We start from the raw sequence: 27,356 nt of genomic DNA on the forward strand, positions 1-27,356 counted from the left end.
TTTATACAAGATGCAAAGTTAAAAGACAAGCAATAGGCTTGGAGGAAATATTTTTTGCACATATTCAGAATATACAGAGTACTACATCTGCAAGAAAAAAAAATACCAGTAGGAAAATGGTCAAAGTACAAACATGAAAATTACAGAAGAAAAATGAACAAGAACAATAAAAATACAAAATGATGCTAAGTCTCTACAATAATAAGGGAACTGCAAACAGAGAAGTGTTTAAAAGTAGGGGCCCTGGAGTCAGACTGTCTGTGTTTGTATCTTGGCTGTAAAATCTTGATAAGTTACTTAACATCTCTGTGCCTCTCATTTGTAATTGAGGATAAGACCTAAGAACACAGGATGAGATAATATGCATAGTGTTCAAAACAATGCCTGGCACACAGTAAGAGCTCAGTAAAAAATTAACTGCTTATCTAATATTAATATTACAAGGGTTGGTGAAGATACCAATATAAGCATATAAGATATACTCATAGCTGGTAAGAGCAAACTGGCAAAGCAAAATACAAAGCAGTTTGGCAGCATGCATCGAAATTTTAACATATAAATATCACCAAACCCAGAAATTCCACTGCTAGAATTTTATCTAAAGAAATGTTCCCACATATATACAAAGATATATGTAACAGGACTTTGAATGCAGTATTGTTAAGAGTTCTAGATTTGGAGACAGGAAGTGCTGGTTCTAGTTTCAGTTCTACCAATAACAAATCATATAAATCACTTCACCATTTTGATTTTTTAGTTTACTACTCTACAAAATGTGGATAATAACTTGCCTAATCTGCCTCAGAGGAATACCTTAAGGTGGTGGTTCCCAAAGTGTGGTCCCTGGACCAGCATCATTAGCATCCTCTAGGAACTTGTTAGAAATTCAGATTCTCTAGTCCCATCCCAGACCTACAAAATCAGAAACTCTGGGAGTGTGGGCAGTGGTCTGTGTTTTAATAAGCTATCTAGCTTTCTGATGAAAGTTCAGAAATGAGCACATATGAAATCACTTGCACTACTACAGAGCAGAACTAAAAGAGCATTAATGCTATCACTAATAAACACACAAAAAGAAACCATTTCTACCTTTCGATTTCATGAAAAGGTGCACTTTGGATAATCACCTCATATGCTTCTCTGCTGCTGAGCTTGAGCTTCAGAAAGCACTGAGGTGAAGCTAAGAAGTCAAACTCGTATATGGTACCAAGTTAATAAATATAAGAATTTTAGGTCAAGGATAAAAAGCAAGGTAACCTCATTAACAAATCAAGCGACATCTCAAGCATCTAAATTCCAAGACTTGTGATCAGCAGTTTTCATAATGGGAACACTTTTGGTGATAGCCTTTGCCAGCATTTTATCTACTAATTCTTGATTCTTCCCTGAACTTTTTAGGACACACAAATAGTCACCTATTTCTTGATAAGCTATTTGTTTGGCATATAACAATAATACTAGAAAAGCCTTGGCCCCTTGCTTAGCAAACTTCACTTCTCAGTGATTGAATGTTGGCTCGTTAAAAATAACATAGGCTCCTACATTTTTCAGAAGTTCAGATTTTTGTTTTATTGAAAAGCTTGTGTAGACCCTTAGAGGGTATGGAACTTTTCGTGATTATTTGAGCAGTATGATCCAAGACTCTTGAAGTTTGATCAGATGATGCTCTGGGTTGCTCACCTATCTTTTTCTGGTAAGATTAACACTTATAACATTAACTCTGTTTCTGGAGTAAATCCAATCACTTCCTAATCTTCACTGAATATGTAAAAAACAACACTATATTTTGTGAGTTTTATATGATGGTAAGGGGAGACCCTAATCTAATAATGATGATATGATTCTCAATAAAATATAGTAATACCCAGGCTATTTTCTAATTTCTAACACACACACACTCGCACACACACACTCACACACACACACACAACTCAAAGTTAAAAGTCAAACAATTAGAGCCTGTGAAATCACAAAAATAGGTATCCATAGGGCCTAGTCTAAAGGTCATTAACTTTTTCCAAAGGATAGCCTCTAGGATCTCACAGGATTTATTATATGGTACTTGGTTTCTAAACCCAGAGCAAATACGAGGCAGCAAGTGAGAAAAGGTTAAAAAAGCTCTTAGTGGGTCCTCAGCAAAGATAAGAGAACCACGGGGCTAAGAGTAGTCAGGTGTCAACGTACCCTCCTCTCCCAAACAAATACTAAAATTCAGTCTTCACTTAAGGACCTTAAATCTTAATATATTAGTTGCTCCCATTCATCACTGCTATTTACACACCTGGCACCACAGGGAAATGCTCACACCAGTTACGTTTTTACAGCATCAGACCTTAGAAAACAATACTTCCTTTAAGAAGCGGATTCTTAACCTTTTACTCTCAGAATCTGATTTTTAAAAATATACTTACCGACCCAACATTTTCATAGGATCTCATGGAGTTCACTGGCCTTCTGAGGCCAATCCATGGCTTCAGTAACCATGGACTTCAAATCAAGATTTCTGCATTAGGCGTCAAAAATGCGTGTATTCAGTTAAAATTTAGGGTTTTATTCACAATGATCCTTAAAGATTTTTAAATGAGGATCAACTGGGCAATACTATAAATGCTAAATAAGCATGATAGCTAAAGCAATACTAATAAATACACTTTAGAAGAAGTGAATATTAGCAAGAGTCTCTTAAGAAAAAAAAAACTGGCAAAAGAGAAAAAAAATGAAAGAGAAATATACTCTGCAAATTTTTTAAGAAACTGTCTACCTTAGCAAAACTCTTAGTATAGCAAATATTTTTTCACTAAGTTGAAGATGTCATCAGTTAAAGATAATTCTTAAGACTGTAAGTCTCAAAAATGACCTTGCAACTATCAAGACAGAATATCATCCTCATAGTAGTTAAAAGTACTGGCCTAGGAAACAGTTCTGGATTCTAAGGACAGTTTTGTCATTTACTATGTGGTCTTGAGTGATTACTTGACTTCGCTAAGTCTCAGCTTCATTATGTGTCAACAGAAGAAATTAGTTCATTTCATACTGTTGCTGTGACAGTTAAATGAGATAATAATACACATTAAACTCTTAGCACAGTGACAAGCGGTCAGTAAATGGCAGCTATTAGTTATTGCTTAATTTCAAATACTCACGTTTCTGTGCAGAAATTTATAGTTTGTAAATTACCACATACATAATCTCTTACGATCTTCTGGGGTAGGAACCACTGTATCCTCAGTATACGGTTTAAGAAACTGAAGTCAAATGACTTACCCAAAGATGTTAATTAGCGGGAAAAGAAATTCTGTACTTGCTTGACTACACAAGGAAGAAGAATTCAAAACTCCTTTCCCCCCATAAAGCCTAGAAGCTCTGCCTATTAAATTTTGTTTAATCTTTTATTTAAACTGTAGTGAAATATATATAAAAGTTGCTATCTTAGCCATTTTAAGTGTACAGTTCAGTGTCATTAAATACATCCACACCATGCTGTGCAACCATCACGACCACCCATCCCTATACCTTTTTCTTCTTCCTCAAATGAAACTCTGCACCCATTAAACACAAACTTCCTAGTCCCCTCTTCCAACTCCTGGCAACCAGACTACTGTAGTTCCCCCGCATAAGTGGAATCATACAATATTTGTACCTCACTGGCTTTTTTTTCACTTAGAAGCATGTCTACAAAGTTTATCTATACTCATGGATTCTAGTTGGATTCTTTTCTGCTGGGCCACAACGGGAACTCCAGATTGCTTTCCTTTTTAAGGCTGAATAATATTCAGTTGTATTATATACCGCATTCTGTTTATCCATGTATCCACTAATAGACATGTGGGTTGCTTCCAGTACTTTATTTTTTAAAGCATTGTTAACACTTATTTAGACACTGGTTATCCATTTTCAGTATTTTTTTTTTTTAGGAGCACCACCATAAATCAACACAAAGGAAAAAAAGCTGAAATGCAAATGAATCTGATTTGGTAAGAGAACAAACCATTAATTAAAATAATAAATTAGATTTAACATTATCTATAAATAACTTTACACATTACTCTGAGGACATTTAATAAGAGAGGATGGAAAGTTTCTATTGGACATTAAACTAAAAAGTACATCAGGCTTGCCCTGGGAGGAAGAGAGAAGTTGCTTAAGGGCCAGGAGTCTGGGAAAACCTCAGAAGGTGACTCTCTTTGAGTAGCTTTACTCAGAGTGTGAGTGGTAATACAATTCAAAGACCAAACTGCTGGTATCTAAAAGTAACCCTAAACTATTCAACTAGTTTAAGGATGCAACTTGAATAGATGGGAGTACCTCTACTTTGCCCTTTATAACTGCGATTTGAGATTAACCACAAGCTTCAGCACACGGTTCTCAGAAAAATAGCTAAACCACAATAGCAAGGAAGAACACCTCTAGAAACTTTGAAAACAGTGATTAAAGATACAACTGAATCTTGCACTTTAGCGATTGAAGGCTTGGGTTGTGAGCACGCACTACTACAGACGAAGACTGAAAAAGAACCAAACTATTAACGTCCAGGTTTCTGAAATAATTCCAGGCTACAACCAGGGGGTGTCAAGAATGGACTGCCTTTCTTTGTATGCACGGTTTACAACCGAAGCCTATGGTCACAGGCAATCTTATTTGAAACAAAAAACTAAAATGACAAACACAGGAGCTGAGCACCAACAGGACCCGCAAGGGTTTCCGGCCGGCGGTTCTGAGGCTACTGACCGCCCTTCAGCCCGAGTGCCCCGAAAGGCATACTGCTGTCACTCGGTCATCACCGACAACTTCCTTGGGGTGACCTCACTTTTCAGTCTCTCAAAGTTTACCACAAGTTCTCGCAAAGGATTCTTCTGTCCATCTTCACCCTCGGACTACACCTCCACCCCACTGTCCCCCCGGATGCCCCGAGACCTGCAAGCACGCAGGGTGAGACTTCGCCCTCGCTTGCTTGCTCCCAGCCGCTGGGGAAAGCGGCTGCTGAAAACCAAACTTCCCGAGTTGCGGAAGGCAGGAGGGCACGCGGCGCACTCACAGCTGGTTGATGGCGTTCTGCGAGATGACCGCGTTGGCGGAGAAGTAGGGGATCATGTCCGGGCCACCGAGGCTGCAGGTGCAGGCGGGGGGCGCCTTCCTCTTGAGGACCAACGTGCTCAGGGTCATGGAGCTGGCTCACGGCGCACAGCTCCGCATCCTGGCCCCCCGCCCGTCTCGGGCACAAGGCGCTCGCGTTGAACTCGGCGGGACTGGAGGCGCGGACAACGCCGGATCCCGGCGGCGGAACTGGGTCCGCCGGGTGGCGCGGAGGCAGCCGCCGCAGCCCTGGGGCTCGGCTCCGGAGTCCCGGCGGCTGGGCGCTACCAGAAGCCCGCCCCTACTCGCGTCCGGGGCGGGGTGGGGCGGGTCCTACAAGGCTGGAGGGTCGGCCCTGCCGGCGCCCCGCCCCGGAGCTCGCAGCACCCACCAGATCCCGCTACCGCGTGCGGCCCTGGGGAGCATGGGTGGGCCGCAAGCCGCGCCTGGAGTAACGCGAGCCGGGGGTCGGGGGAAAGGCTCACATTTCTTTAGAACGTTTGAACAGAAAGGTCCTGCCTCTTAGTTGGCTTTGTTTGAACCTCAAACAAACCTTATTTTTTCAAATGATGTTAAAACTTTAAAAGGCTGTACACCCACAAAATGCAACAATTATCGACGGCTTCCTATGTGCCATGGGCTAGGAGAATGCAGAAATTAACCGGATTTTTTGCTGTTGTTTAAAGCAAAAGAGTTGAGGTTATGATGGGAAAAAAAATTCTATCTACACTGTTGATAACATCTGCTATCCTTGTAAGTAAATTCACGAGGGCTTTCCTAACCAAGGATTCACAGCCTTAACCACACATACGAATCACCTGTAGAGATGTAAAGACTCCCAATGCCCATCTGCACCCTGGACTAACCAATCAAGTCGGAATTTCTTAAAGCTGAGATCTAGAAAGCAGTTTTTTTCAAAGCTCCACAGTGATTCCAGTGTGCAGCAATGGTCGAGATCACTGTGCCAAATGATCTAGAGAGAGACAGGAAGGAGAGACAATATCCTCACTGTACAGATGTGGAAACATTTAGAGTAATGAATGTTGATGAACTCACTTGTAAGTGATGTCACTTAGATAGGACTCCTGCTGTATGTAGGGCTTTCCCCACCAAACCCTATTCCCTGGTGCTTTCATGAGTTTAAGCCTTAATGATTTTCGCAACAACTCAATGAGAAGAGCCTTCCACTTGACCTGGGACCAGCTCTCTGTAAAATGAGAATCTCATTTCTCTCTCTCCTACAAACTATGCAGTGGCTTACAAAAGGAACTGCTTCCCCTGCCCCAGGCACCCCCCACAGGCACTCAGTAAAGGTTAGCTCCCTTATCTTTTGTCCTTCCTGTCTCATCAGAATAAATATTTTCAGGCATCAGTATTTTTAGCTTTTGTGAATACTTGACTAAAACATTAATATAAAGTTGCTTTAGGAATTCTAGAGCCAAAATTAGTAATTTAAAAAAGCAACTTCAGGAATTCCCTTTGTGGCTCAGCTGTTAAGGAACCTGACTAGGATCCATGAGGATTGGGGTTCGATCCCTGGCGTCCCTCATTGGGTTAAGGATCCGGTGTTGCTGTGAGCTGTGGTGTAGGTCGCATAGGCAGCTGAATCCCCCGTTGCTGTGGCGTAGGCCAGCAGCTACAGCTCTGATTCGACCCCTAGCCTGGGAACCTCCATATGCTGCAGGTGCAGCCATAAAAGAGCATTTAAAAAAAAAAAAAGCAACTTCACTATTATAAGATATCATGAGAAAAGATTAGAAGAGAACTATAAGAGAAAAGAGGCAAAAATGAGGAAGAATTCACTTTACTTACTCCTCACCACAGGCTAGAATCAAGAAGAAATAAATCTTTGTTTTATATAAATTTTCAGATCTCTGTTCCTATTGAGTTTGGCAATTTTCAAACTACTAGTAATGAAATAATCTAAACTATAAATTCTGTCTAAACCCAGAATCACTTTTTGTTAGTTGATCCTTCCAGAAAACTTAAAGTTGTTGCCAAGGCAATGAGGGGCTTGAAATATTGCAAACTCACGCTGAAAACAGATATCTAAATTTGCTATATCTGGTAATAGGAAGGAATTAGTTGGTCAGTAAAGAGTTAATGAAAGGTCTGGACTTCGGAGTCCAGTGCATCATCTTCATCCATCTCTAGAAAGGAAAAATTTTGAAAGATTTATTCAGGCTGTGTCAGCAAGCACCCAAATGGCAGTATAAGAAAAAAATCTGCTGATACACCCCAAAATAAATTGCTTTAAATATCTGGCAAACTTGCCAGTTTGAAACTTCTTCCAGGCTATAATTTATTACAGCCTCCTGCAGTGATTTTAAAAAAATAAAAGCAGCAGGCTGTTTAGAACAGCACTGCAAAGGTGAGTCCAGTTCCTTTCATGACACAGCACAGATAGGATTTTATTGAAGTCAACACTAGATGATGCCATTTAGGAAGATAATGGCATGGTAATCGTCTGTATTTGTCAGAAAAAGAAGTCAGCAGGAAATGTATTTTACTTAGTTCAACACTTAATGTCTCTGGCATTTAAAAACTCTAGAGATAAAGATTTTATAAATATGTATACTCGTCTTTTATAAATATGTTCCTATAGTGACACCTCATAAGTGCGTAGTCCTTTGTTTTCCCTCAAAGACCACTGTCAGTGCCTGTTCAATAAATGAAGATTATTTTAACACTGCCATCCAGGCCTTTTCAAAAGCTTTTCTAAGTTAAATTCTCATTTTGAATGGTAATATAGAAAACTGAGAAAGCACTAGAACATGCCTCTTTGCAGACTGAGGTATCTTTAAGGAAACAGTTTTTTCCTACTACTGTTTAAAAAAGTTGAACAAATTCCCCTTCTTTTCACAATCTGCAGAGTGTCAAAATGTCAATCGATTTAGTTTCAGTTCAGTTTAATCCTTTACTCTCCACTGTCAGAAAACAAGGCTTGAGGGATTGAGCTCTCTGTACCCAAGCATCTAGGAATTCAAAAATGATTCCAAATTAAATTGAGCAGCATGAAATAAACTAAGCTAGTTTTCTACTCCACATGAAGTCAGAAGGGGCTTTCTCTAAAAAAATTGAACAAAACCCCTGAATAAAAATTGCTGTATTTATGATTTTGCTTGAGTTTAACAGATTTGGAAATGAAATTTTTAATATCATTTGCTGACCATTCCAAGAGTCAGAAATATGAATATTCTAAAATGTTAGTATTAGCTATGCCCAAATTAAGTTTTTTTGTAGATTCATTTATTGATAGCATTATTTTTTTTAAAAGTAATAAATGCCTCTTGTATCCATAAGATACTTCCATTACTGGGAGTTCCCATCAGCAGTAACAAATCCAACAAATATCCATGAGGATGTGGGTTCGATCCCCGGCCTTGCTCAATGGGTTAAGAATCCAGTGTTGCTGTGAGCTGTGGTGTATGTCACAGATGTGGCCCAGATCCTGCACTGCTGTGGCTGTGGTGAAGGCTGGCAGCTACAGCTCCAATTTGACCCCTGGCCTGGGAACTTCCATATGCCATGGGTGTGGCCATGAAAAAAAGAAAAAAACCAAAAAACCCTCCAAAAAACAAAAAAACCCCCAAGATACTTCCATTACTATGTCTCCATGTGCTCCTCCATAAGGTATAAATAGTATAAAACTGTGTAAAACCAGAGACCTGCATACTGACCTAACTCCACTCCTTAACAGACCCAAAGGTACACTGAAATGTGAAGGATGTGAACATGCTTTTGCTGCTGTAACAAAATTTCAACATAGGTGGATCACGTGAATTGACAATAGCGAGTGTGCTAAAGGGTGACTGTGTTAATTTATAGTACCAAAGCTGTAGGCTAGAGGAGTTTGCATCATGGCCCAGCGGAAATTAGTCCGACTAGGAATCATGAGGTTGTGGGTTCGATCCCTGGGCTTGCTCGGTGGGTTAAGGATGCGGCGTTGCCGTGAGCTGTGGTATAGGTCACAGACACGGCTTGTATCCTGTGTTGCTGTGGCTGTGGTGTAAGCCAGCAGCTGTAGCTCCGATTCGACCCCTAGCTTGGGAACCTCTATATGCAGGTGTGGCCCTAAAAAGCAAAAAAAAAAAAAAAAAAAAAGCTGTGGGCTACAACCCAGAGAATCCAAATTCTAGTTCTAACAATCTAAGATTCTGGCCAAGTCATTTAACTTCATCTATAAAATGGAATAATAAAACTCCAAGGAAATGTCCCAAGATCTATTTTGGGGAGAGTCAGGGAACCTTAGGAAAGGATTTTCATCCAATCTGTAGACCTTGAGAAATGCATTTAATCCACTTAACATAGATAGTCATTTGGTTCAAATCACTATAGCCCATCAGTTAAAAACTCTGGCTTTGGAATTAATAGACTGGTTTAGAATCCTAGTGCCACCATTAGCTATGAACTTTAAATAGCTACTTAATCTGTGGCTCAGTATTAGTATCTAATTTATGAAGTTATTGTGAGGATTAATTAAATTGATACATATACAGCACTGAAAAAAGTGCCTGGCACAAACATCTACTTTTTGGCTTTAATGGCTCTGCAAGCTTAAGAAGGCTGAGAGAGGAGATCCCGTTGTGGCGCAGTGGTTAACGAATCCGACTAGGAACCATGAGGTTGTGGGTTCGGTCCCTGCCCTTGCTCAGTGGGTTAACGATCCGGCGTTGCCGTGAGCTGTGGTGTAGGTTGCAGACGCGGCTCGGATCCCGCGTTGCTGTGGCTCTGGTGTAGGCTGGCAGCTACAGCTCCGATTAGACCCCTAGCCTGGGAACCTCCATATGCCGCGGGAGCGGCCCAAAGAAATAGCAACAACAACAACAACAAAAAAGACAAAAGACAAAAAAAAAAGACAAAAAAAAAGAAGGCTGAGAGAAACGTTGAGGAGACTGTGCTTCAGGATTAAAATAAAAATCAGAAAATTGGAGTCTCCAATGAAGAATCTTAGATCAGAGGGCATGATTATAATACAATTCTACATTTTTATTAATTTTTTTTTGCTTTTATAACTCTTCCATGTATCTTATCTGTTGGATGTTCCTCAGATATAAAACCTTTTAACAGGGAGAAGTCCAATATGCTTTTCTTTAGGTCACTAAGAAGGCTGTGTAGGGGGGATGTGGGGGAAAGCAAGGGACCTCTGAAGTCAGTCTGACAATCTTTCGCAAAGTCCAATGTGCATTTTAGCTTATTCACTGAGAAAATAAAAATGCTGGACTAAAGATAATCCTCTACGTTCTTTCCAATATGAAAAACAGCTAAAGCAGGCAACATAAAAACGGAAATGAATTGGGTATCAAAAGTTCTAGATTCTAGCTACTTTGTCCATGGGCAAAACTTAAGTCTGTCACAGCCTTAGTTTCTTTTTAATCTTAAAGTGGGGATGGTAATGCTTACTTCACAGGCTTATTAAGACACATAGACACAGTGCTTTGTGAATAGGACAGCACCAAATTTTTGTTATTATTACCATCCATAGACTGGCCAATCAGCTTCCAATAACAGAAAGCTTAGTTGTGTTTGTTTGTATTTGGGATGAGAAGTTGATTAATGACTGAAAATTAAAATGCAACTAAACTTCCTTTATATACCACCATTTCATTCAGGAAGTCTTTACAATTTTTGTTAGCCAGGCAGTTAATAACATTAACTCAATATTGCCATCTTGTGAGAAGTGAGATTTGCAAGGCTTACTGGGATACTTTTTTTTTTAAAGCTTTGAAATAATAGTATTAATTTATATAACTATTTTTTAAATATCTAGTCATAAGAGAAAATGATTTTACTAATTAGAAGATCTATCTGTATTTTTATGTATTCTCTAAGGGCTTGATCTAGAGAAATAAACAGTAAATTAATCTCTTGAGTGTTAAAAGGGAGAAAACCAACACTTTAAAGAGCTGCAAAACAAAAAGCCTGTTACCTAGAGTAGCACAACATTCTGTCTCCTGTTAATCTGTAAAATGCTAAGATAAAACTCTAAAGGTAATACTCCTGATTTTCAAACTTGTTTCCCAGACAGCACCAAGAGGCATCTTGGCTATTGACTAAGAGTGCTTAGGCAAAGACGCTCTTCATACAATACAATAAACCAAACTTTGTAACAAAGGCTCTTAAGAGCAATCATGTTTTGCAATCACCATGTGGCTAATAGCTTTATTTAAAAGAATACCTGACAATAGTTTAAACACTGAATCACACAATGTCACTGAGCCCTTCCAAACCCTTCTATGGAACGTTCCACCCTAAGAGCAATGGGGAATACTGAGAAGTATCAACTCCATGAGAGGCAGATCTGAGGCATTCACATCCCATGGTCTTAACCACCATATGCTCTAGTAGGAAGAGATGCTGAAATGCTGCTTTCTTCAAGTTACAAAAGCCCCACACTCTATTGTTCAGTAAAAATAATAGGTATTTATAGATCACTTTTCACTCCAACACATCTTACAAAACATTTAACCATTTAATCCCATTCTATTTTTTTTTTTTTAAGGGCTGCATCTGCGGCATATGCAGTTCCCAGGCTAGGGGTCACAATGGAGCTGCAGCTGCCAGCCTATTCCACAGCAATAGCAATGCAGAATCTAAGCTGCATCTATGACCTACACCACAGCTCATGGTCACTGAGCAAGGCCAGGGATTGAACTGGCAACCTCACAGATACTAGTCGGGTTTGCTACTACTGAGCCACAACGGGAACTCCAAAAATTTTTTAAATTTAAATTTGAATTTTTTTTATGGCCACACCCACGGCATACAGAATTTCCTGGGCCACGGACTGAATCTGAACCATAGCAGCAACTTTTGCTGCAGCTGTGGCAATGCCGAATACTTTAAGCTACTGTGCTGGGCTAGAAGTCAAACCTGTACCTCCAGAACAAACCCAAGCCTCTGCAGTTGGATTCTTAATGCTATGCCACAGTGGGGACTCCCTAAAAAAATTTTTTTTAATATATGCTTAAAGACGACATTTTTTTTTCAGTACTCAGAAAGGTAAAATAAAAGCCACTCTTCTCATTCCCATCATCCTACTCCCAAGGATGGCTGTTAATATTTCCAGAAAATTTCCTTGCCTAAACAAACATTAATATATTATAGCTGATCTTTAAGAAACACTCATGCATCATTATATTATACATATTATTCTGCTTTGTGCTCCCTCCCTTACACTATATCTTGGACAATCTTCCATGTTTATGAAGATTTACTTCATTCTTTTAAAGGAGTGCAGAGTACCCTATTTTACAATTACAAATAATTTATTTAAGTAGTCCTCTACGGATGGACATTTGTTTCCTGTCTTTACCATTACATACCCTATCACTATGAATATGCTTTCACACAATCTTTGGGCATACATGTGAATATATTTGTTGGATGGATACCTACAGGTAGAAGTGGTAGTTGGTTAAAATATTTTAAACATCCTAGGAATTGGCAGACATTATCAAATTGCCCTCCTAAAAAGGGTTTAGATTTTTACTTTCCCATGGAATCTTTGACTCTCTTCTAACACTGTGATCTATTAAATTAGCTCAGGGCCCAAGATTCCGTTCTACATATATTTTACATACTACATTAAAAACTATATATATATATATATACACACACACTATATATATATATGAGAAAATTACATTAAAACCTATATACACATATATATGTGTGTGTGTGTATGAGGAAAGTAAAACATGCTTAAGGAAACTAGGAAAATACACTAAATTATAAAAAAATATTATGAAGAACTGTATTATAGATCATTGATTCCAAAGAATTAGACTATAGAAATATATACAGTACTTAAACTATTTTGAAGATAATATAATTTTTTTAAATCTTTTTAGGGCTGCACCCACAGCATATGGAAGTTCCCAGGCTAGGGATCCAGTTGGAGCTTTAGCTCCCAGCCTATGCCAGAGCCTCAGCAATGCGGGATCTGAGCTGCATCTGCAACCCGCACCACAGCTCATGGCAATGCCAGATCCTTAACCCACTGAGCAAGGCCAAGGATTGAACCTGTGTCCTCATGGATGCTAGCTGGGTTTGTTAACCACTAAGTCATGATGGGAACTCTGAATACAATGTAATTTTTAATTCAGAAGGTATTTAAAGATCTTGTTAGATGCTAATGCTGCAGAAGAAATTATAGGTGAATGAGCCAAATGTGGCCTAATACCATCAATGTTCTGGAATGAAGTGAGATAGAAAAATGGGAAATAAATTTGGAAATAACAAAAAAAAAATGGAATTTAGAGGAGCAGAGAAGTTCTTGAAAACAAAACTAATAACTGATATTTATTGCACTGACATTCACTGATCCTCTATTAAGAGTTTACACGTAGTATCTCAATTCCCACAAATAACACTATGATTCTATTATTATCTTTATAAGGCTCAGAGAGGTTTAATGATTTGTCTAATGTAATTCAGCAGTATGTCAAACTCAGCCAGTTATTCTGGCTCCAGAACCTGTTTTGTTAATCAGTATCCTACACTGTCTGAATGATGAGGTGGGTTCACAACAGAACAGGTTAAGTCAGAAAAGGTCTATTGCCAACAGGAAGTACTCCTGGGGACCTTAAATATCTGCTTTCTTGCACCTGGTGTTTTCTCCTCTACCTGATCCTAGCTATAGCTGGCAAGTCCTGACAATAATAGGGACCTAACTCAGTACTAAATATAGCAGTAACATGATCTTTTGGCTGTTGTTTACCATCCTCTTGCTACCAGATCCCTTAGAACTCCGAACTTCAAAACTAATAGTCATCACAAGACATTTTCAAAAGCACTTATATCTATACATATTTTTTTGGTTCCCAAGTTTTTTGTTTTTTTTTTTTTTAATTTTACACAGCTCTTACATGAAGGAGGTATTTAATGTATTTGTGGATAATGACGGGATCCTCATCTCATTTGATTTTAATTTTTAAAATTAAAAAAAATTTTTAGGGCCATGCCCATGGCACATGGAGGTTCCCAGGGTAGGGGTTGAATCAGAGCTGCAGGTGCCAGCCTACACCACAGTCACAGCAAAGCAGGATCCAAACCACATCTGCAACCTACACCACAGCTCACAGTAATGCAGGATCCCCGACCCACTGAAGGAGGCCAGGGATCAAACCCACAGCTTCATGGTTCCTAGTCAGATTTGCTTCCAGTGCACCATAATGGGGACGCCTCATATGATGTTTTAAATAAACCTACTTGCTGGGCAGGGATTATTATTATTATTATTCTTTGCTACATTTAAAGAATAAGATGATCCAGTCTAATATCTGGGTGATAAGAAGCTTAGAGTCTAGGCTGAGATGTGCCCAACTCATCCTGTCTCAGATCTACTCATCTAAGCTAATATGTGCCCAATTCAGTCTGTCAACATACTATTGCAGATTAACTATACTCAACTGGACTAATCCTGAACACCCATGGGCCAGGGACTTTGTTAGATACTGATTACCAAAATGAATAAGAGTTAAATACTTTATAATAATTCCCTACTTAAAACCCCCAAATAGTTTCTTACTCCCTTTCAGATAAGTCCAATCTCTTCCTTATAGCCTTCATATCCTCCATAATTAAATTTAACTGTAACCCAGTCATTATTGTGTATTACCCTCAACTCCATCCCTTCTCCAATACAATCAGTGTAATTATTTTTTACCCATTCTCCCCAAACAAATCCTTAGGTAGTTTCTGTGCTGTTCTCCTATATCCAAGTCTCACTCTCCTGTCTCTGTCAAAATTATTTCCACTCTGAGACCATCTTTATCCAAGCTTTCAGGTTATCCATGTAAAACATACTTTCAAGGCCTAGTTCAATTCTCAGCTCTTTCATTAATTAAAAGTTTCACAGTGTTAGTGTTTTCATATTCATCCTCATTTGATTCTCACTGCAATCCTGTGTATAGGTAAATAGAGCTAGTAGCTGGGATTATCCACTTCATTTTATTGATAAGGAAACTGAGGCTCAAAAATTAAGGGACGTGCTCAAGTTTACAGTGTCAGAGTTAGAATTTGAACTGAGGCCTTCCGATAGAGTCCAATGATCAATTCCTGGCTGATGGTATGCTGACACCTTTCTAACTCCTTTAGAATTTATAATCTGTATTGTTATTCAAGGTCTTATTCTCTATTTTATGCCACATAATTTATCTCTCTGCTAAAGCAAGTCATACAGTAACTCTCTTTTGTGGACTTTATAGAGCCTAGCACAGTGCTAGGCAAGTCGGCATCAAACATAGTCTGGTGGTTGATCCTTTTCCTGCACCCCACAATATTCTTCTAAGGGCTCTAGACAAGTATTTCCTGAAGGAACTAATATGTTAATGACAAAAGTTCTCCCTGGAAGCTCACTCCCTCACACTTGATATGGGAAGAAATCCCAAAGATTCCTTTTCACTGCCTCATCTTTCTGCTGCCTCTTACCTCTTTGGGTAGATGTTTCCTTTATACAGAGAACACAGTAGTGAGCCTGGAATACAATCCAGTATATAAAGGTTTCATTTTTATTTTCCAGTCTGCCCTAGACTTTCAGGAGCCAAAAGTTCAAATTGCAGCAGATTGATTCAACCCTTTCACAAGCAATTTGCTACTACGCAGTTTGTTTAGACTGATCAAGTTTCCAGGCCCTGGCTGAGCAGCATCATTGTCTCTCCAAGATTTCATGTATCAGCCTCCCTGGCCACATTTCACTTTCTGTGTCTTTCTTCTCTGAAATCAGGTGAACATGCAAAATCACACACTTAAGCACTTTTCAACAACCATTTCAAATATCTTCAAGGAATTTAAATATAACACAGGAAGTTTGCTCTCTCTTTCTCTCTAGGTTATACAAAATCAAGAAGGATGCAGAAGTTATACTCCTCAGTTCTTAGTAGAAAGGGGGTACTTGGTATCATTCTTCAGCAAGTACATCAACTAACTGAGAAAAGATAGGGTACTGCCAGATTCCATTCAACCCACATCAGCTGGAAGGCCAACTGGACAATGGATCTTAAGTGAAAAATACTTTGCTAAGGGAAAAGAAGACAAGGTAGCAACTCGTTCTTTTAACTGTGAAATATTTCAAACATAGAGCAAAGAGAGGATAATAAACAGCCAGATATTCAGTAGACAGTATGAAAACTTTCTAACATTTTACTCTTCGCATTTTTTTTTTGGTCTTTTTTTGCTATTTTTTGGGCCGCTCCTGCGGCATATGGAGGTTCCCAGGCTAGGGGTCGAATCGGAGCTGGAGCCACCGGCCTATGCCAGAGCCACAGCAATGCGGGATCTGAGCCGAGTCTGCAAGCTACACCACAGCTCACGGCAACGCCGGATCGTTAACCCACTGAGCAAGGGCAGGGACCGAACCCGCAACCTCATGGTTCCTAGTCGGATTCGTTAACCACTGCGCCACGATGGGAACTCCTACTCTTCACATTTTTAGAAATAAAACATTACAGCTGAAGCCCCCATGAACTTCTCCATGAACCCTTTCCCCTCTCTCTCTGTACATGTAACTACTCTCCTGAATTTGGTCTTTACATTCATGTGTTTATCCTCTGCATATGGCATATTTTTCTCTAATATAAAACTCGTTCAGAAAGTTATAGCTTGTAAAGCACTGAATTTAAATATTTTTCCTTAAGGTTACTATATAAAATACAATTAAGAGAGCAAATAGGGAGTTCCCACCGTGGCACAGTGAAAAGAATCTGACTAGGAATCATGAGGTTGTGGGTTCAATCCCTGGCCTTGCTCAGTGGGTTAAAGATCTGGCATTGTCGTGAGCTGTGGCATCGAACCAGACATGGTTCAGATCCTGCATTGCTGTGGCTGTGGTGTAGACCAGTGGCTATAGCTCCAATTCAACCCCTAGCCTGGGAACCTCCACATGCCGTGGGCGTGGCCCTAAAAAGACAAAAAAAAAAAAAGTAAATGAAAACTTTTTCCTGCTTAAACTCTTCTAATCCAGGGATGGAGAGATTAGTAGCTGTAGATAAAGCCAACGTAGCTAAATGTTAATTGTGAATCCTGGTGGGATGGGTATTTGGGCGTTTATTGTATATTCCTTTCAACTTGCCTGCATGTTTAGATTTTTTTTAAATAAAATGTTAGAACACCTCAAAACCTCTAGTTCATATTTTGTCTAAAAATCTCAATGAAGAAGGACATCACTGGTTTCAGATACTTAAGGACCCAGTATACTTACAGAAAACAAGAATTAGGCTTGATAGTCTAATTATTGTTTAAACTCTTACTTTATGGTATGTTAACAAATAAAAAGAGAAAATACCAGTTCCTCTAAGATTTATCTTCACATAGCCACATCATGTAAAGCAGTAATTTCAGCTGTGACCTTTCTATCCTTTTCGGGAGAGTTCAGAAAACGATTTGTTTTTAATCCCTTTCTCACCATGATGTAAACCCCCAAATGGAAAGCTATTTATAGTTGATAAGCACCCCTAATAAAATGAGTATATTTAAAAATTAGAAAGAAATACTTCTAAATGTTTTAAAAAGATTTTTATAGTCTTCCTCGCAAACCTAAATTCTTTTATCTGAGGAAAATGCTCTGCTACAAGTTGATCTTAAGAACTAGTACAGAGGACATTCACTATTGATAAAATGTCACTATGATACAGTATTTCACAATAGGCATATTAAATTTTTTTTTAAGGAAGAGGAAACTGGGACTCAAAGAAGGAATATACTTGTCTAAAATCATGCAATTAATACATAGCTTTCTTAATTCTAATACCAGTGCTCTTTCCATAGAACTGAGAAGAATGGACGAAAAATCTTTTTGTTTTAGTGGCATTTAAAAGTGACTGCATTAACCACCTCACACCAGTCAGAATGGCCATCATTAATAAGTCCACAAATAACAACTGCTGGAGGGGGTGTGGAGAAAAGGGAACCCTCCTGCACTGTTGGTGGGAATGTACGCTGGTACAACCACTATGGAAAGTAGTGTGGAGGTACCTTAGGAAACTATACATAGAACTACCATATGACCCAGCAATCCCACTCTTGGGCATATTTCCGGACAAAACTTTCCTTGAAAAAGACACATGCACCTGCATGTTCATTGCTGCACTATTCACAATAGCCAAGACAGAGAAACAACCTAAATGTCCATTGACAGATGATTGGCTTAAGAAGATATGGTATATATACACAATGGAATACTACTCAGCCATAAAAAAGAACAAAATAATGTCATTTGCAGCAACATGGATGGAACTAGAGACTCTCACACTGAGTGAAGTAAGTCAGAAAGAGAAAGACAAATACCATATGATATCACTTATATCTGGAATCTAATATATGTCACAAATGACCTATTCACAGAAAAGAAAATCATGGCCATGGAGAATAGACTTGTGATTGCCAAGGGGGAGTGGGATGTACTGGGAATTTGGGGTTAATAGATGCAGACTATTGCCTTTGGAATGGATTAGCAATGAGATCCTGCTGTGTAGCACTGGGAACTCTGTATAGTAGCTTTTGATGGAGCATGATAATGTGAGAAAAAAGAATGTGTACATGTATGTGTGACTGGGTCACCTTGCTGTGCAGTAGGAAATTGACAGAACACTGTAAACCAGCTATAATGGAAAAAAATAAAAATCATTATATATAAAACAAAATAAAAATGACTGCATTAAGGAGTTCCCATTGTGGCTCAGTGGTTAACAAACCTGACTAGTATCCATGAGGACGCAGGTTTGGTCCCTGGCCTTGCTCAGTGGGTTAGGGACCTGGTGTTGTGGTGAGCTGTGGTGTAGGTCACAGATGCAGCTGGGATCCCGCATTGCTGTGGCTGTCGTGTAGGCATCCCCAGCCTGGGAAAGTCCATATGCCAAGGGTATGGCCCTAAAAAGACAAAAAAAAAAAAAAAAAAGATTACACTAGGATGGCACAATATTGTAAAACAACTCTTTAATTAACAAAATAAATTCAAATTTTAAAAAATGACTGCATTACCAGGAATTACATTATTTATTATTTGTTTGTAAAGTACTTTACCTTAAGTGGTCTAATTAATTTACTCTTTAGAGTGGATAGTTTCATAATTTTATATGTAAGGTAACATTCAGAGAAAACTAAACTTTAATACAGACTGTTTCAACTACAGCATACCTCTTTAAGAAAGGACCTTCAAGGAAAAGGATTGCATTGGGTTAAAAAAAAAGCAATCCCAGAGTTCCCTTTGTGGCTCCATGGTTAATGAACCGACTAGCATCCATGAGGATGAGGGTTCAATCCCTGGCCTCACTCAGTGGGTTAAGGATCCTGTGTTGCTGTGGCTGTGGTGCAGGCTGGGGCTACAGCTCTGATTTGACCCCTAGCCTGGGAACTGGGAACCTCCATATGCCCTAAAAAGACAAAAAACAAAAAAAACAAAAAAATAGCAATTCCATGAGAAATATTGCATCAGCACAATTCTTAACACAAAAAATTTTAAAGATTGTTTACTTATTAAAATTATATTTAAATTGGCTTAAATTAACAATTTGTATTAAAATTTAAAATTAGTACAAGCTTTTAAAAATTGAGCAAGCAAAAATATATAATAAACGACCATCAAAAATAAAGTCCTCGCTGGTTGCTGAAAACCACTTATAATTATAGTCCTTTCTGTATCATAGAAAACAAATTTTGGGCTTTTGAGTGTGAGCCTGATAACAGATTTAGCCAACAGTGAATGAGTTACAACTAAAGTTATTTTCTTATAATATTACCATGAGTAATTTATTCTAGGTATTACTGGAACAGAAGTGGATGATTAAATATTCAGCTAAACTAGAACAAAACCATAGCTCCCCCCACCCTCCAGTCTGAAACTCTTTACAGCTGAATGTAATCCAAAGTGGTACCTAAACACACATTTAAAAGTTAATTCTTTTAAGAAGAAATCCTATCACAAATACCTGCCTTTGTAGGATATAAGTCTTCTTTATAAAGATGTGACCTCTGTTTAAAGGAATCTTAATTCTCTACAGCCACCCCATCTCCAAAGGGCTATACTAATATTGGATTATATACAGTGATACTGCTTGAATGATGGATGTGTTTCATCAAACATTAATTTCACATCTCTGAAGCGAGTTCATATTTTGCCCTGCATCAAAAAACCCCATAAAGGGGACTTCATGCTATGGCACAGTGGGTTAAGAATCTGACTGCAGTGGCTCAGGTCACTGTGGAGATGTGGGTTTGATCCCCAGCCTGGTGCAGTGGGTTAAAGAGTCCAGCTGCAGCATAGCATAGGTCTGGCCTGGGAACTTTCATATGCTGCAGGTGTAGCCGTGAAAAACAAACAAACAAACAAAACCCCCAAAAAGGGTAACCATGTTCTTCCTCAAGAACACTGTTGTGTTTCTTTTGTTTTTAATCTCAGAAGAAAGAGAGCTTTACTCAAACTAAAGCATTAATTACAAAAGAATTTCTGCTTACACTTTTATATGGGCATAATAAGTACTGGAATGATAAGTACTAAGAATCTAGAGAAAAATCCTATATAAAAAAAGTAACACTCAACCATAAAAAAGAACAAAATAATGACACTTGGAGCAACATGGATGGAACTAAAGACTCTCATACTAAGAAAAGTAAGTCAGAAAGAGAAAGACAAATACTGTAATGATATCACTTCTATCTGGAATCTAATATATGGCACAAATGAACCTATCTACAGAAAAGAAACAACTCGTGGACTTGGAGAACAGACCTGTGGTGCCAAGGGGGAATGGGGAGGACTGGGAGTTTGGGATTAGTAGATACAAACTATTGCATTTGGAGTGGATAAGCAATGAGATCCTGCTGTATAGTACAGGGAACTGTATCTAGTCACTTGTGATGGAATGTGATGGATAGTGTGAGAAAAAGAATATATATATGTGTGTATGTGTGTATACAAATACATACATATATACATATATATATGACTGGATCACTTTGCTGTACGGCAGAAATTAAAAGAACATTGTAAATCAACCATAATAGAATAAAAAATCTTTGATAAAAAAAGGAGAAAAAAAGGAAAGCTAGGAAACAATATTAAATTTCTGGAGTTCCCGTTGTGGCACAGTGGTTAACGAATCCGACTAGGAACCATGAGGTTGCGGGTTCGATCCCTGCCCTTGCTCAGTGGGTCAAGGTTCCGGCGTTGCCGTGAGCTGTGGTGTAGGTCGCAGACACGGCTCGGATCCCGCGTTGCTATGGCTCTGGCATAGGCTGGCGGCTACAGCTCGGATTAGACCCCTAGCCCGGGAACCTCCATATGCTGCAGGAGCGGTTCAAGAAATGGCAAAAAAGACCCCCCCCCCCCAAAAAATTAAATAAATAAATAAATTTCTCATACTGAATCTTCAAAACAGGACTTTTAAAGTCTTAAATGTTAATTTATGATTTGGACATAAACTGTACTTATTACCCATAATTTACAGATGGGTAAATAAACAGAGGCATACCAAAAGAGTGAATGCTGACTTTGCCAGGCACCATGTGAATGCCATGTATTCAAAGAAGTACGAGAATATACAATTATATACTAAACAGCTCCCTGTAAAGCAGGTGAGACAAGTGGGATACATGAAAAAACAACAACAACAACAAAAAAAAAAAAAAACAAAAACGGGAGTTCCCGTTGTGGTGCAGTGGTTAACGAATCCGACTAGGAACCATGAGGTTGCGGGTTCGGTCCCTGCCCTTGCTCAGTGAGTTAACGATCTGGCGTTGCTGTGAGCTGTGGTGTAGGTCGCAGATGCGGCTCGGATCCCGTGTTGCTGTGGCTGTGGGGTAGGCCAGTGGCTACAGCTCCGATTCGACCCCTAGCCTGGGAACCTCCCATATGCCGCTGGAGCGGCCCAAGAAATAACAACAACAAAAGACAAAAAAAAAAAAAAAAGACCTGCAGAGAAGGGTCATAAAATGTTATTAATTATGGTGTGAGAACTGTAAAAAAAGGGTATGTTACCACGGAAAAAAAAAAAAAACACAACTTGAAAAGCCTATTCCTCCCCTCCTCTCATCACCACCCAAAGCTTCTGGGTAATGCTTTATTCAAGACTCCTTCAATAAAAGTTATAATTTATAAATGTTCTTAGTAATAGTAAATAAATTTATTGAGCATTTACTATGTGCTAAGCATTATACCAAACTACATAAATGAATTATATCACATTTCATCCTCATGACAATTTTGTGAAAACTGCTAAACTGATTACACTTTTAAAGGATTTGCTAGATTTACTGACAGTCTCCATTCTTTCTGTAAAGCATTCTGCCAGAGTAGCAGACATGCTCCTGCTTGACAGGTTACTTCTCTCTGGTATGCCTGCTCACTTCTATTTCTGTCAGTTAAATTATATGCTTATCAAAAATATTTGTATTTGTTTTACAAACTGTTAGTTTCCCACAAAACAGAAACAGATTTACACACAGAGAGAACAGACTTGTGGTTTCCAAGGGGGAGAGGGGAAGGAGTGGGATGGACTGGGAGTTTGAGGTTAGTAGATGCAAACTACTAGATTTAGAATGGAAAAGCAATGAAGTCCTATTGTACAGCACAGGGACCCATATCCAATCGCCTGGGATAGAACATGATGGAAGATAATATGAGAAAAATAATGTATATTTATATGACTGGGTCACTTTGCTGTATAGCAGAAATTGGCACAACATTGCAAATCAACTATACTTTTTAAAAAACAGTTGGTTCCCACTGCAATCACAGTTGTGTAATTTAATTAAATATTATGTAAACCAATTATTACATGTTAATATGAAAACAAAAAGTTATTGGAGTTCTCACTGTGGCTTGGTGGAAACAAGCCTGACTGGTACCCATCCATGAGGATGTGGGTTTGATCTCTGGCCCTACTCAGTGGATTAAGGATCTGGTGTTCCTGTGAGCCGTGGCTTGGGCTGCAGATGGCGTTTGGATCTGACATTGCTGTGGCTGTGGAGTAAGCTGGCAGCTGAAGTTCCAATTCACCCCTGGCTTGGGAACTTCCATATGCTGCACCTGTGGCCCTTAAAAAAAAAAAAAAAAAAGTTTCTTAAAAATAAAGAAGGATGCTTTGAAAAAAACATAAAAATAGGATAGTTACTTCAAAAATTGCTGTTGAAGTAGGTATGGCTAAGAGGACTGAAAACGACTGAAAGAAAGTTCTAAAAATCTTAGAAGAATTCTGTACTCAAGTCTCTGCACAATTATCAATCTAAAGAAATCAAAAGAGGAAATTAAAGATAATGCATGCATGATGGGTATGACTTCTACAAAAACCCCACAGTAATCAGAGGATCAGCAAACTAGGACAATCCCAAGTATTATCTAATTCTAAAATCCAGGTTATCAACCAATACTCAAAAAAGTGCTCAATAAAAGTTTACAGGGCAAGTGAATGAAAAAAAGAAAACTCTCCATGGCAGGTGATAAGAAATAGGCTTTAAAGGATGAATAGAATGTTACCAGACAGAAAAGGGATGGGGAAAAGGCATTCCAGAAGAGAGTAGGAAAGACCTTAGAATCAAGAGTATACCAGTTAGAATTTGAGTTCTGTGGTGTATGATTTGGGCAAGACTCTAATCTCTTTATGTCTCAGCTTCCTCACCTGTAAAGTGGGCAATAATAATAATTTCCTGGGACTGCCATGAGGATTAAATGAGACAATGAATATAAAGAATTAATTGGTGCTTGCAGGCATATGTAAGTTAGTTTTGAGCAGATAAAAGGCATGTTTAGGGAAGAGTAGATAGTTTGTTAAGGCCTGAATAAAGGATATGAGTGGCAGAGGTAAGGCTGAAAAATTGGACTGAGGTCAGTTTTTAAAGTTTTTGGAATGTCATACCAAATTCTAGAACATACTCTATTGGCAATAGAGAATAACAGGAGACTTTACATTAAAAAGTGACATGAATAAATCTGAGTCATCTCTGAGAGTAGGTGGAGAACATACTGGCATAAGGATCAGTGAGGCAAGAGGCAGAGAGATCATGTTAACAGGCAATAATCCAAGCAAGAAGAGGGCCTAGATCAAGGCTGAAGCAGGAGTCATGAAAAGGAAGGGAAAAGTTTGAAATAAAAACACACAATTATACTTTATGTAACCCCTTCTTCCCTTAGCGATTCTATAAATACAGAATTAAAGTTCTTTATAAAGTTATTAACATAAATTCTAGGAGTTTCCATCGTGGTTCAGCGGTAATGAACCTGACTAGTATCCATGATTCTAGTTCGATTCTTGGCCCCACTCAGTGGGTAAAGGATCTAGTGTTGCCATGAGCTGTGGTGTAGGTTGTAGATGCAGCTCAGATCCCGCCTTGCTGGCAGGATAGGCTGGCAGCTATAGCTCCAATTCGACCCCTAGCCTGGGAACTTCCACATGCTGCAGGTGCAGACCTAAAAAGACAAAAAACAAAAACAAAGAATACCCAGATGACAAAGCCTACAGTATCACCACAGAATAAAAGGATAAGCATCCAAATCCTCTTAAACCTGATGTTTACTATTCTCACCTGGATGTTTATTCAAGAAGTTTTTTTCATTAACTCAAAATTATTTTGTCTGTAGTGACTCCTTGCTTGAGTCTGTAACTTTTTTCTTATTTGTTCTTTCACCAGTAAGAGGTTCAGGAGGCTTAGCGATTGAATACAGGGAGAAGAGTCAGGGATGAATATTAAGTTCTAGCTTAAACTGCCAAGTGGATGGCAGATTCATTAATAAGAAGAGGAAGAATCTTTGGAAGAGAAATAAATTTAATAAATACAATGAATACACTTGTAGGACATACAAGGAACTGGAGGCAGTTAGAAATAAGGGTTTAAAGCTCAAAAAGGGGAGTTCCCATCGTGGCGCAGTGGTTAATGAATCCAACTAGGAACCATGAAGCTGCAGGTTCCATCCCTGGCCTTGCTCAGTGGGTTAACGATCCGGCATTGCCATGAGCTGTGGTGCAGGTCGCAGATGTGGCTCAGATCCAGCATTGCTGTGGCTCTGGCGTAGGCTGGCAGCAACAGCTCTGATTCGACCCCTAGCCTAGGAACCTCCATATGCCGTGGGCGTGGCCCTAGAAAAAGGCAAAAAGACAAAAAAGAAAAAAAAGCTCAAAAAGATATCTGAGGTAGATACATATAAGTGAAAGTTCTGGGCACACCAGCCCTAAGAATAGGGTGGACAAGGTGACCATGGGACAATATGTGGAGTCAAGACTGGGAAGCCACAAGCATCCCTGAAATCATATGCAAAATTAAGCAGTGTGCACACATTTTTCTAACTAAAAGTTCTAGCATTTTAATCAGGTATTCAAATGACTCCATGCTTCTCAAAAGGTTGCAAATTTCTATACAGTAAAACAAAAGAGGGGCAAGGATGATTTCCTGAAAAAAATTAACTTTTAAGAGATGAACAGGGTAAGAATTACTGGTGAAAACTGGGATACTATAGGCAGAAGGTATAAGGAAAACTAGCAGAGAATGATTAAGAAAGACAAAGGTGGTGAGACCTGTAGAGAAGAATGGTGAATAGTGTCGCTTAAGATGGGATCAAAAATTATTCACTGGCAATCTTAACAAGAACAGTAATTTGGCAGAGGGGCAAAAGTCAGATTCATGGGTTGAACAGTAAATGGGAGTTGACAAAGGAGGCACAAACACAAAACTGTCCTTTCAAGAAATCAAACAAACAAACAAACAAAAACACACCTCAAAGTAGTTTGAAGTAAAAACGAGTTATGGAAAGGTATTTTTACATTATATTTTAATTTCTTTTAGTCTAATAAAGATCTGACCATGTTTATAAGATGAGGGAAACAAGCCAATATTTACCCTGTGTGTGTAAATATATATATATTTAATGCTATGACAAAACATTGTCACAGCAGAAATTGACACATTGTAAATTAACCATACTTTAATAAAAAAAAAAATTTAAGAAAAAATCCCCAAAACAAAAATGTTGGTATGTTGGAGGAAATGCAACAGGACTTGGTGGAACGTGTTGGAGAAACATAACATAGAAAAGGACATTTCAGCCCATACTAAGAAGGAGTCTGACAAGAAATAAACCTCACCTGGTCCTGCATCACAGGGAAGAACTTTGGTAGTTAGGCGACACATAAAAATGAACACTTCATCTACTTCTTTGAGCCAAGAGACTATTCTTCTGTTCAAATCTGTTACAAGAATGGACTGTCCCACACACCCAGTGATCCATCCAAACACAAGGACTACAGCTAAAATTCCCAGCACCAGAGGCCGAAATCTTCAGCCTTGCCAAAGGGTACATCTTGATCTTTGACTCCCCATTGTATTGTTTTATAGAGAATACAGGGTATTCTCTGTATTACTTTGTTGTGGCAACAAAACAATTAGCAAACGGCTTAAAAAATTGATTGTAATTATTATTATTATTGTCGCAATAATTGATCTTGATCTGCAAGCATTAACTTAAAGGATACAATCAAAGACTAAACTCCAAGAAACAGGAATATTTGAAGCAAAGGTATAGATGCCAATAAGACCATTACAATGCTTTGCAGATTGCTTCCAAAATGTGTTCATACACTTAGACCTAAAAGATCTTAACAAGTTGGCTCAGAAGTCACTTTCCAGAAATTTCTAGACTGACAGATAAATGTAATTGTGTATGTTAATTTAATTTAATTTCTCATTCTTTTTAAAAAAAGAAAAAATTAATTTTTAATTGTTTGGCCATGCCCATGGCATGTGGAAGTTCTCAGGCCAAGGATCAAAACTGCTCCACAGGAGTTCCCGTCGTGGCGCAGTGGTTAACAAATCCGACTAGGAACCATGAGGTTGCGGGTTCGGTCCCTGCCCTTGCTCAGTGGGGTAACGATCCGGCGTTGCCGTGAGCTGTGGTGTAGGTTGCAGACGCGGCTCGGACCCCGCATTGCTGTGGCTCTGGCATAGGCCGGTGGCTCCAGCTCCGATTCGACCCCTAGCCTGGGAACCTCCCATATGCCGCTGGAGCGGCCCAAGAAATAACAACAACAACAACAAGACAAAAGACAAAAAAAAAAAAAAAAAACCTGCTCCACAGCAGTGACCTGAGCCACTGCAGTGACTACGCCGGATGTTTAACTAGCTGTGCCACCAAAAACTCCTAATTTCTGGTTTTTTTTGTTTTTTGTTTTTGCTTTTTAGGGTGGCACCCCCGGCATGTGGAGGTTCCCAGGCTAGGGGTCTAATCAGAGCTGTAGCTGCCAGCCTACACCACAGCTCAAGGCAATGCCAGATCCTTAACCTAGTAAGCAAGGCCAGGA

At 39.0% G+C, this 27,356-nt stretch overlaps 1 protein-coding gene across 7 annotated transcripts in view; it reads right to left on the bottom strand.

Annotated features, from left to right (window-relative positions):
- SSH2 (slingshot protein phosphatase 2) overlaps positions 1 to 27,356 on the bottom strand; it is a 270,234-nt gene that overhangs the window by 111,771 nt on the left and 131,107 nt on the right. Inside the window, exon 1 of one of the 7 annotated variants that reach the window (XM_047756763.1) lies at positions 5,036 to 5,367. The exons of the other annotated variants lie outside the window; for them this stretch is intronic. Coding sequence (XP_047612719.1) covers positions 5,036 to 5,163 — 128 coding nt within the window. The 5' untranslated portion in view covers positions 5,164 to 5,367. Of the gene's footprint in view, positions 1 to 5,035; positions 5,368 to 27,356 lie in introns of those variants that run through there. 7 annotated transcript variants of the gene reach the window in all.

The sequence above is a fragment of the Phacochoerus africanus genome, chromosome 14, assembly GCF_016906955.1.
Source record: "Phacochoerus africanus isolate WHEZ1 chromosome 14, ROS_Pafr_v1, whole genome shotgun sequence".
Lineage (NCBI taxonomy): Eukaryota > Metazoa > Chordata > Mammalia > Artiodactyla > Suidae > Phacochoerus > Phacochoerus africanus.